This window comes from Pieris rapae, chromosome 16, assembly GCF_905147795.1.
Source record: "Pieris rapae chromosome 16, ilPieRapa1.1, whole genome shotgun sequence".
NCBI lineage: Eukaryota > Metazoa > Arthropoda > Insecta > Lepidoptera > Pieridae > Pieris > Pieris rapae.
Window position 1 is genome coordinate 2,515,291 of NC_059524.1, and position 12,487 is coordinate 2,527,777.

The 12,487-nt window shown below is 32.9% G+C and overlaps 1 protein-coding gene across 3 annotated transcripts in view; it reads right to left on the minus strand.

Annotated features, from left to right (window-relative positions):
* Positions 1–322: 322 nt before the first annotated feature.
* Positions 323–12,487, minus strand: part of LOC111003221 (transcription factor cwo) — a 37,515-nt gene continuing 25,350 nt past the window's right edge. For all 3 annotated transcript variants that reach the window (XM_022273624.2, XM_022273623.2, XM_045631617.1), the window contains exons 3-9: positions 11,515–11,698; positions 9,648–9,812; positions 8,573–8,767; positions 7,751–7,938; positions 6,490–6,630; positions 2,747–2,837; positions 323–2,151 (exon numbers count right to left, since the gene is read on the minus strand). In XM_022273624.2, coding sequence (XP_022129316.2) covers positions 1,958–2,151; positions 2,747–2,837; positions 6,490–6,630; positions 7,751–7,938; positions 8,573–8,767; positions 9,648–9,812; positions 11,515–11,698 — 1,158 coding nt within the window. In that variant the 3' untranslated portion in view covers positions 323–1,957. The remainder of the gene's footprint in view (positions 2,152–2,746; positions 2,838–6,489; positions 6,631–7,750; positions 7,939–8,572; positions 8,768–9,647; positions 9,813–11,514; positions 11,699–12,487) is intronic.

Sequence of the window (12,487 nt, forward strand, 5' to 3'; positions counted from 1 at the left end):
ATTAAAAATTATTAAAATAGTCAATACTTGAATTAAAAATTATTGGTGGCCAGTGGCCACATCTTGCTAAACTGGTTACAGAAATTGGTTTCGGTTTGTTGATGAAGGCTTATCACGATTTTGACTATTATTGCTTAAAAAATGAATTAAAATGAACTTACTTTTATCACACGTTATCGGGAAATTGGTAATTTGTGCAATTTACGTACAATTTGTTGAATGTACTTTTTTAATATTGTCCTATAACAAACAATTTCAAGGCATATTTAGTAACAAACATTTTTTTAAGCGGGTTAGAGTATAGGTAAGTAATAAAAGAATAATTTATAACAACTATTTTATAGTCACTGGGTTGTCTACATTTGTATAAGGAAACATTTGATTTTGTAAAACATTTATATGGCTTCTATATACATAAGGGTCCAACAAGTACATAAACCCGTATACAATACAACAAATGATAACATAAAATTTCCAGTAACAATTTATATTTTTATAATAAATCTATATAAAACAAACTTAATCTATGACAATGTGTCGATTCTCTACCAATTACTATACATTTTATGTACGCATTATAGAAAATGAAACATTTAAAAATGTCTAGATTACAATTTTCTGTATTCGATAATAAATTATGCACACATTTTACAGGCTTAAATCGACTTACGAAGTAGGAATACGAATAATTAATTAGAAAACTAGTCTATGGCCAGACATGGGTGCAATATTTATTGCCGAGTACATGAGTAAAATTGACTTTTTAATTATGTATAGCTAAATAATATTCAAAAATACGTCAAGCATCACCAGAGATCTTGACTAGGTACATTCCTTATATCACAGCCGAGACTAAGAACACTGAACGTCGCCTGCCAAGTCTAACGCAGTCTTAACTTCACCGCCAACCATAAAATAAATATCTACGTATATCTTAAACATCTCTTACTTTAATTTGTCAGTTCAATTTACATATCTTATATTACAAAATAAAAACTAAAATGGTATAAGTATTTATTAAAATAGAGTTTTTCTTTATCTAATATTAGTACATTCCGTCTAAATCCAACATTAAGATTGTAACCGCCGATGAATATATTTAAATTTGGAAATATCTATAGCGACACTGTGATGACGTCACATCCACAAAGGCGCAAACCAAGTATTTCAACTAAGGATATATACAATTTTTCGCCCTGGTCACTGGAGGAACTGCTCACAATCCTTCCTCCACGTTTCTTTACGTACAATTTGGAATAATCTAGAACTAGAAATGTTGCCTAAATGTTGGTCCCTTTAATGAGCCCGCCCATCGTGATTGGCATATTGACTTTGACAGAAAACTACAAATCAATCGCACATAACATCTGTGCTTTTTGGCATTTAGTTATTTTGCAAATAAACTGTGACAGAATACTTGACAATATTTTTTGTCGTATTTGACAATTTCAATACAAAAATTTGATTGAATTGACATTTCTTTATTTGTAGAATATTCATTTTAAATTCTGTAATGTATATGATATATTTATGGCCTGTTTTTAATCTTGAGAAAGAAAAACATACTCTTTAGAATGGAATAACTTAAATACAATTTCGTTACAGGATATAAACGATTTTAATTATTAATTGAAAATCACTTTTCAGCTATCGTCGTCATTGAAACTGCTACACTTTTTTTTATATAGAACGGGGCAAATGGGCAGGAGGCTCACCTGATGTTAAGTGATACCGCAGCCCATGGAGACTCGATGCTAGAGGGCTCGCGCGTGCGTTGCCGGCCTTTGCGCAATAGACAATAGATAACTTAATATATAAACATTTCAATAGACTATTTTTTATAATAGTAAACAGTTGTTATGTCTATCTATATCCGTTAAAGAAGTTTTATTTAAATATGGAATACGCTTTTTGATAGAATATCTTAGTCTATTAACGATAGATTCAGTGTTGCCATCTACGCAGGCCTCCAATCACGCTCGTTGGGCTCACGTTTGACTTGATAGTTTAGATAAGGCTGAAAATTGACGTGTATAGTGACAGGATGAAGTGGCGCCGAGAGTTGTACGGCACGCGCGTCTAAAACATCGTATGTACCAAGATGTCGGGCTAAGCATGCGTAATCCACGCTAAGTGGGACGTAGTATTTACCTGGAAATAAAAGTATAATTAAATATAATTATAGAAAATGTATAATTATATGCAGGCACCATACAAGTGCCAGTTGACCTTTAAGAGACGTTAGCCGTGCTTTATGGCTGACAATAAATAATAGATTTGAGTGTTATTTGTTAAAGTATACTACATATTTATTATACAATTTTGATCTTGCTTTGTATACTCTTATCTTTGTTTGTGTTGTGTAACTGTTAATAGTCGGTGTAAATCATTCATTATCTATAAATGTATGTGTGTAAAAAGTATTAGCAGAAATAAATTTTTTTTTTCATATACATATTAGAAATGTAATACAAATATAAAATATAAATTTAAATTATTTGAATAGGTGTCACATACAAAAAAAACATTAGTTATCATCTGTCATGTTCTTTAATATTTTATTATGAGTTTCTTTGAGTATACATATGTATATTTATACATCTATGTAATTTCCTGGACTGTTTAACAAATAAACGGAGATAATCTGGACAATCATTTTTTGTTAACCCAATCCAATCCAAAAGCATCCCCAAATTTTAACTCATTCTAGGCTTTTAGTGTTTAAATGAATTCAAAGAGCAATTACCTAGAGCATTTAGTGCGAAAACGGGCACAAACTGGGTAGGAGTAAGTGGTTTCTCATAATGATGATGATGTGGTGACTCACTGGAAGTATCCTGTAATTGAAAAATAAATCTTTAAGATATACAATGCAATATATACAATTCTTTTCATAACATTAATAGCGATTCCAAATATTATATTAAATTTTCGTATTATAAAACAAAACCTAGGATAAACTTTCCAATATGACCCGTCGATTTGAATGCTCAAATTTTTTTTGTAGATAGTACTCACCATAAGAAAGCGTTTTGTAAAGTATTAAGTTGCGGAAACTTACGGTTCATGAGATATATTTATTTATACTTTCCATACAAATGGACAAATATCATTCCATAACACGCCATAACACAATGAATTTGACAAATAACTGATGTCAAACATCAACCATTTCACGTATCGATTAGTGAAGGGTTCGAAAAATTTGACGTATCGATACTACTAAACTTTCCAATATGGACCATAGATTATTTGTAACTTATGATCAAATTAATTATTTGTAATCAAAAAACTTAATTATTATCTAGTTCGGTTAGGTTAGGTTAGTATATGAATATTTTTTTTAATAACATTTTATTTAATAACCTAAAAGTACCCAACACCGAATCAAAGCACCCCACTATCCACGTGGTCTTGTCTGTCCTACCCCTAGAGTGTATATAAATAATCGGAGCCGTTCAAAACCCGAATTATTATCTAGTTCGGTTAGGTTAGGTTAGTATATGAATATTTTTTTTAATAACATTTTATTTAATAACCTAAAAGTACCCAACACCGAATCAGAGCACCCCACTATCCACGTGGTCTTGTCTGCCCTACCCCTAGAGTGTATATAAATAATCGGAGGCGCGGAGGAAGAGCAGCCCCCACCCGCCGTAACAAAGCACAGGCATGAAATGCCGGTGCTTTGGTACGCAAGGGTGGAGGGGCTGCGTTTTCCGTAGCGCCGGAGCCGTTCATAAACCGAATGATTATCTAGTTCGGTTAGGTTAGGTTAGTATATGAATTTCTTTTTTCTAAGAACTGTTTCTGAAATCATCAATAAACATATAAAAAACTAATATTTATATCATATAAAAACTAATATTTATCATATTAAAACTAATATTTATATTATATTTGAATAAAATTCAAGTTTTTATTCTAAAAAAACTATCGACAAATTAAAAAACGATTTTGATGCAAAATGTCACGTCTCTAATAACTAATGGAATCTGTATGGCTAAAGTCCTTTGCCTTTCCCATTAGGGATAAATTGAAAATAAAAAAAAATAAGCAATGGAAAATGTACGATTTATTTACGAATTTCTATACATTATACAGGTTTAAATAATCTTTATTAATATTTAGACGGAACTCCGGCAGAAAAAATAACTTGGAGGTGTTCCATTCAAGGTAAAGAGACACTTACATAATCAGTATTATCAAATTCAGGGACACATTTCTAAATTGTTACCATTCTAGCCTTAAAATTTTAAATATGAATATCTCCGTAACTATGGGTTTCCGCAGGTTGGGAATGACACAGGGGGTATTTCTCTATCCCCTCTTCCATCTCCCATCAAAAAAACCTCAAAAACCGACGGGTCATATTGGAAAGTTTAACCAAATAATTATAAGTTTAAATAGAATAATACATAACTATAATCCGAAAAAAAGTGTTTTTCTTTAAAACCTATATTTTTAAATATTTAGCGGAAACAGTAATGAATTTGAATAGTAATGCGATGTGTCATTGTCAAAACTCACGAGAGATATCAAATCATACGGACATAGACAATGTCTAACAGATAAATTAAGAAGGCCTTATCGTATATTATATTTAAAATATATGTTTATGATTTTTTATTTTAAACAATTTAGACAATCTAATTGAAAATGTTTTGAATCCACTAATGGATGTACAAAAAAAGAAATCAAATGTACAGTGTAATTATTCTCGAATAAAAAACGGGAGAAGAACTGAAGAAAAGTTTTGGTGTACAAACAATTTTACACCCATAATTTTTTTAGCCACCGGCTGGAATTCGTTCCCCTCATTATGATACAATAAATAATTAATATTTAATTAACATTTCTCTATGGCAAAGTTTTAATTATCGAACGGTTCTGATTGCTAGGTATATTAAAAGATATAATATTAATAGTACAAGTAACAATCTCATCAGTTATTGATAAGTTTGTGTCACATTTATTTAAGCCTAGAATTATATTTTCCAATAAACATTTTTTTATTAACACATTTCAATAACTTATTAAGCCCGCATGACTTCAAATTATTCCCTTTTAATGGTTAATTGAAGTGAAACTTCTTTAGAATCGTTATGATTTCAAACCGGATGCAACGAAAAAGCGACAGTAAAAAGAGACAGAAACATTAATTCATATGATTTAACGTGGGAGAAAATGAGATAGATAAACTTCTTTCGAATCGTCGTGATTTCAAACCGGATGCAGCGGTAAAGAGAGACAGAAACATCAATTCATCATATGATTTAACGTGGGAGAAAATGAGATAGCAGGCATTATACAGCCTCTCTTTACTGCCGCTTTTTCATTTGATCGAATTTCAAACTTTCGATGTTTTAGTTTTTCCCAAATTAAAAATTTATATTAAACTTATAAATTAAAATTTATCATTAAAATATACTGTTTTAAAAGAACACACACATTTAGATAATGGAAAATGATTAATTTATATATGATTAATAATAAAAAAAATGTTTTTGAAGGTTTCACTTCTACCATGTGTGAATTGCACATATGTTTTTTTTTGAAGTGAAACTTCTTTAGAATCGTTGTGATTTCAAACCGGATGCAACGGAAAAGCGACAGTAAAAAGAGACAGAAACATTAATTCATATGATTTAACGTGGGAGAAAATGAGATAGATAAACTTCTTTAGAATCGTCGTGATTTCAAACCGGATGCAGCGGTAAAGAGAGACAGAAACATCAATTCATAAGATTTATTGTAACGTGGGAGAAAATGGGATAGGAGGCATTATACAGACTCTTTTTACTGCCGCTTTTTAATTTTATCGAATGTCAAGCTTTCGATATTTTAGATTTTGCCAATTTAAAGATTGATATTAAATCTATAAATTACAATTTATCATTAAAATATACGGTTTTAAAGAAAAGTTTATTACATTTAGATAGTGAAAAAAGTCTAATTTATATATGATTAATTATAAAAATTTTGTGTTTGAAGGTTTACTTCTACCACGTGTGAATTACACACATGTTTTTTTTATTTACTGGCAATAGTAATATCCATGACAGTGACACTCTTACCAGCCAAGAAAAGTATGGGGAACTGTATAAGTATATTGTAAGGAACTGCAACCACGCTTGACATATTGAACCTTAAAAAAGCCGGGAAAAATAGAAGCAAGCATTACACTGTAATGAGAATAAAACACACACGTAGTCCATCAGAACGTGTAATGTGACTGGTTGAAATTATAACTTAAATCAAACTATTTCTTTATAGATTTTTAAAATAAATTATTCAAAATGGCAACTCCATTCTATTCCGGTTTGAATATAGCCACTTCAAATGTTATTACTTTATTCGTTGAGCTACTATTCGGAAATTTCATTTTACTTAAATGGACACGGATAGTTGAGCTTAAGTGAGTGCAGGAGAAATACTAAAATTTTGTTCATTAGCTTTAAGAAAGAGTCAAGTAATGTCAAAACTCACCTGTGGCGATGTATCTCTGGCGTCTTCAGTGGAGCCCGAAGCGGAGGTCGATGTAGAGGGCGCTGGTTTTGTCGCACGTCGCCTCTTGTGATTGTACACTTTGTTATGGGCGTGCGTAGGCCTCGCTACTTGCTGAGCCGCCTGAATAAGTTATTTTTAGTTTTCTTACTTTTAAAATATTTGCAATTCAGGTAATGGGTTGGTTTTTTTAAAACGGTTATTTAAAAATGAAATTTGTTTGAATAAGGCGAATTGGTGGCAAACATATTTAAGTAACGTAAAGTTTATTAAATAAATACAATTTTTGGGTGGTAAAATGTTTTATTACAATGTTGTATTTTATATTGGTAAATTTTAAAATATATTATAATGTATATGTAATCAAATTATAATTATAAACTGAGCCTGTATTTCCCACTGGATATATACCGAAACCCTATATTTGACAATTTTTTATAAGGATTTTAAAATATTTATACAACAGCCTGTATGGTACCAAAATACGGCTCTAGATTTTTCTTACCCTAAATAATTAGCTGACACAAATATTGAACCCGAGTTAAACAAAAGCAGTTCTGTTTTAACAGATAGAAGTAAAATTCGAGCGACCGATCCTCATCTATGCACGCATAACTAGGTCACGCTTGTCACAAAGTATTTTTGTCTATGTATCACAAAGTAAACACTTCACAGAGAAGTATTCTCTTTATTAATAGTAGTCTGTGCATGGGATATTATTTTAATTGGGTGGTAATAAAAAAACAAATACACCCAAAGGTATTGACTTGATGCTCCGTGCTAAGGGAAACGCATTTTTCATGCATTAGACCTACACCAGCTAGCTTTACCTCAACACCCGATTTTCCTCGGGTTTTTTATTGTAAAAGTCCGATGCGTTCTGCCGCTCTGTCGGAGCTTTGGTCAGCTTCAAATTAAACATTTTCTGGTTCCTATGTCGAGTGGGAAAATCAAACTTTTAGTTTTAAACCGGAGATCGTAGAGCAGGGAGATTATTTAAATCTGATAATGTGACCAATAAAAATATCCTAGAAAATATATCAAACTACAACTGCGAGTCTAAAATGACTAGAAGCAACAATCATGCACTCCTCAGAAGAATGCTCATAATTTCACAACTACCCTCAAATGTATTGAACTACCGTCATATTTTTATTTTATTTTTTTAACTCTTTAGAATGTATGGGCATTCTTCTTGAACAGCTATATTAAGCGTCTTCAATATTTGGATAAAAATACGTACCTCATTGTCTTGTGACCGGGAAAATCGCCTCTCTATGGAGTTCTTGAATTTGTAGGAATGTAAATAATCCTCCCCGTGTTCCGGTTTTCGCACTTTGCGAAGTGTTGGTGAACGCTTGCATCGTCCATCTAGGGGTAGCGGTTGGTCAGCAATGGAGTCGTCCACTAACGTGGTAGGGCCCACTGATACTGGAATGGTTCAATATTATTACGTATAAGTAAATGTCTTCTCTCCAGTACCAGCTTTGTCGATTCTACTACAGTCAAATCCGTTTACGACGACATCGTTTAAAATAACATACCGGTTATATTGACAAAAATAATTTGGTCCCGGCTGAATTCTATTATTTAAGGTGCTTAATAACGTCATCGGCTGTTACGACTATCGGTTTTAACGACCAAATATCAGCAGTCCCTTCGATGTCGTTATAACAGATTTTGTCTGTATACGATATGACACGACAAACACAAACGGGACCCCCAAAAAGGGCCGTAAACGCAGCCCATAGACAGAGGAGTATACCACTTTCTAAATTCTAATTACTAACATAAATAAAAAAATATTGATATACCTATATAGATTGTTGCAAATCTATCTACTTATATTAATTTTCTGTATTTAAGTTTCTATATAGCTTTAAATTTGAACTGTGATTTTGTTAATTTTTAACTTGATTTTTTAAAGTTTTTTTATATACTATAATATAATTTGTGACGCCATATTTTTTGTATCTTTTAAGCATATATTATGTTGTTTAAGGACTAATAAATACATATATCAATAAAAATCCCTGAAATGAAATTATTATATAATGATAAATACCTCTACCACACTCCATGGGATATGTCTCAATCTGTCTTTCCGGTTCAAAAGGTTCTCGGGGGAATGTTGGTGGTGGTTCCGGATGCTGGATGACCCCTTTCGCTCCGTATCCATGGGAACTGCTGGAAGAGCTTGCTGTCTCTGATGATGACCCACCCTGAGATCGCGGGATTTTCTCACGTAATAACACCTCACCTGAAATCGTGTTATTTGCAATTAATTAATCAATATTCTTATCAGTATTTCTTGAACTGACACGAATTCGAAGAAAAAAGATGCCGAGTTTTGTCAAGAGATGGCACCACATGCTATTTGCATTCGTTAAATTAATTAATGTATGTACATATTATTATTCGATAACTTATCCGATATTTTATTACTTATTCTACTATTCGGAGCGGAGAAGAATCTACCAAAGAAGAGATAATTAACATCGGTCCAACTGACATTGAGTTATACGTGGTTTAACTAACACGACTTTGTCATATTTAAGATTTGTCATGTTTCGTTATTGAAAAATAAATTGAGTTTTATATTTTATTCTATTATAGTTTTGTTCTTATGTGTACCCCACTGGACTCAAACAAAAAAATACTATGTGCGTTTTAATACGAAAATATTTTTTTACAACAATTTCGAAACTCAGAAAACTGCAGAACATAAAAGCTGTCAATGTCATAGACAACGGCTAAAACATAAATCCTACCTGACATAGCTATCGATAGCTCTATTGACATGCGGTACTAGAACCCTAACATTTACAGACAAGGCCATGGAGAGTGTTCAGAGGAGTTGCTCGGATTAATACCTGAAGCTGAGTTTCATAATCGGACGTCAAGGCAGAATACAAAATTCCACCCGTATCACAACTCGACTCGACGTCCGCCGTTCCATACCTGAGCGTTTTTCAAGGCAGTTTTTGGCAAAACTTTGGGAAACCAATTCGACATTCTTAAAAAGCCGACAACGCACTCGCAAGTCCTCTGATATTGAGAGTGTCCATGGGCGGCGGTACTGAACATCAGGTGAGCCTCCTGCCCATCTGCCCGCTGTTCTAAAAAAACTAACAACTAACCTTTGGTAACACCCTCACAATGTCTCTGCATATGCGAGGCCAGTTGCACGCAGAGGCCGTCCGCGGGACCGAAGCCCTGGACCTCCACTAGGAACCTGACAGCCTCCCCTACTGCCTCCTGGTAGCCCGCTTTGAAATGATCCTCTACCACTTGCCGTTCAGCCGCTACAAAACAAGCCACCGCGAAGATGCAATCTTCCGCTGGCAGACTCTCAAAAACATTAGTGTCCTTCAGTGTTACAGCTTTTGTCGCATGTACATTCGCTTTATTGTGTGTATATTGTATGTAAGATTTATGTAAAATAAAATCAGTAGCGCTACCTTTTTAGGTCTGGGCCTCAGATTTCTGAATGTTTCCTGATGATTATTAATCTAATATTCAAGTAAATATACGCTTGGACTTTTTGGTTGGTTGGCTTTGATATAAATTGTTTAGTTTAGGCAAGTAAGATACCCTGGTAGTTCATATTTGGTTGGGTTCGATATAAATTGTTTAGAATCGTACAGTAAATAAAATATTTAATAAAGTATCCCCAGAAAATTCAAACATCTTGAGTCTCCGTACATTTGGCGGGAAAGTTGGCATCACAAAAGATGCCGCCACCGACATCGGTAACTCTATTGTCTTCGCGATTCTTTTGCTTAATTTTAAGAAAATAATTTTATTAAATGATTATTCTAGTCTGGTCTTAACTTGTGTTTTTAAGGTGAATAGGTGTTTATAATAAAGCGAATATATTTGCAAGACAAATTGCAAAACACGAGTGCTGTTAATTAAATTGTAATAACCTCTAATCTGATTATGTATAGCGAAAAACAAAATCTAGAATAGATAATTAATAAATTTAATGCACCAGAAGAAAACTATGTTTGCGACAGTCAGAAGTCCTGCTTAATATAGCAAAGCCTCCTATAACACGGTAGATTGATTCGGCATAATAGGAAACGCGTTGTAGCTGTATTCTCAGCATAACGCTAAATCGCTTGTATGACATCATATAACGTTATGTACAAATCGTTAGACCTAGACATAACATTTATTACTAATGAGGCACACAAAATAATAGTCAAAAAAACTAAGAATAAGAACAAATCATTTTTTTAAAGGAATAAGGTACATTTTAAATGTGTAATGTGCGTGTGTTGTGGTTGTGGTTGTAACTGGCCTAGCGCTCGTCATTCTGCCAGAGACCACAACAGTTAGTTTGCGCAAAAAATAATTACTAATAATAGTAGAAAATAATCACGATTAACTTTGTCATTAAAAAAAAAACACGTGTGGCACTCGGGAACAGCCGCGGTAAAGCTATTGCATAGCATTTTCAATTAACTTTTGCAATTTTATCATTTATTTACTTTTTATTTATGCAGTAGTTTTTCTTTGATATTAATTCAATCTACCACTCTACCAGACAAACACGCCTATATAGTCTGTCTCACTCTAACGCGTACCGGCTGCACCTATACTACGCCATCGTGTTAGGTGTTTTCGTTACGGAATTTCTTGATTCAGTCGCCGCGCACAAAGCCCGCGATAAAATCTATGCAATAGCTTAATACGAAGAAAAACTATGTTATGCCCGAAATAAGTACCTACGTCTCGTCTCGTACTCATCATTATTAATGTTACACAGTACAGAAATATAACGTGAAAGTGAAATCGCGTAATATGAAAATGCGTTATAAGAGTACCGTGTTATAAGAGGATTAAATGCATAAATATAACGGAGAATCGAATCTCTTGGAACAATTAATATCGAAATACGATGACAATTTTTATTTAAAATATTATAAAATTTCAATAACATTAAAAAAACAATATTAAAACTTTATTAAAAAGGGACTTAATGTGTACAAATAAACAAACCATTGACTCGCTCCTGAAGGAACTTGAGATGTCGGATGGCCATCTCAATAATCTCAGTCTTCTCAACTCTGCCACGCCCTTTCTTTAGATATTCAGGTGGAATCAATCGGGATAGATCTGCGAGACAGTTGTTCATTCGATCGCGTCTTCTCTTCTCGATGATGCGGTGCGACATTGGATCTTGCTATTTGGAAAAAAAATCATGATATAGAATATGGAAAAGTCTTAGAAATTTGGGAAACCATATGACTGTTATCCCCGAGACCGTGGTGCTTTGGAGTCGTATCTGTTAATCTAGCATTCGCTTGTGAGGTAAAGAATAACTTCGTCAAAAATCCGGAGATGAAAGGATTTTAAATTATTTAATGTAATATTTGTAACTTTCTACACTTATGGACGAACACTAAACATTACAGAAAATTACTAATTATTTTTTATTTTGAAAAATTTACATCCAGTTCCCAAGGGTCTAAGGTGGACGAGAAGAACTATAAAGAATGAGTATCTCTTTTTAAGCACAGTTATTTCTACGACTCTCATCCCTAGGATTCGTAGGATCGAACCAGTTGTGCGAATTTACTTTCTATGTGTGCATTTAACACCTACTCGTACGTTAAAAAACATCGTAAGGAAACATTGCCTTAGACTTAAAAAGTCAATCCTAAAAAAGTTCTTCTATTAAGGATAATGTATGATCACGAAACAGATGGAAAAATATTCTTTAAAAAAAGTTTTTTGCAATCATTACATCATGTTTCACTTGGCGTATACAACAAAATGAAAAAGAGTGACACACCTTTCTATTTAGTGTAATTGTTTGTTATTTAATACGAATCTAATATACAAACTAACCTTAAAATGTAGTAACTAAAATATGTTATTAAAAGGAGTCCGTTTAGGCAAGGTTCCGAAGATAATACCTTTCCCCCATTATTGTTTGTTATTATATATGTTTGTTAGTTGTGGGATTACG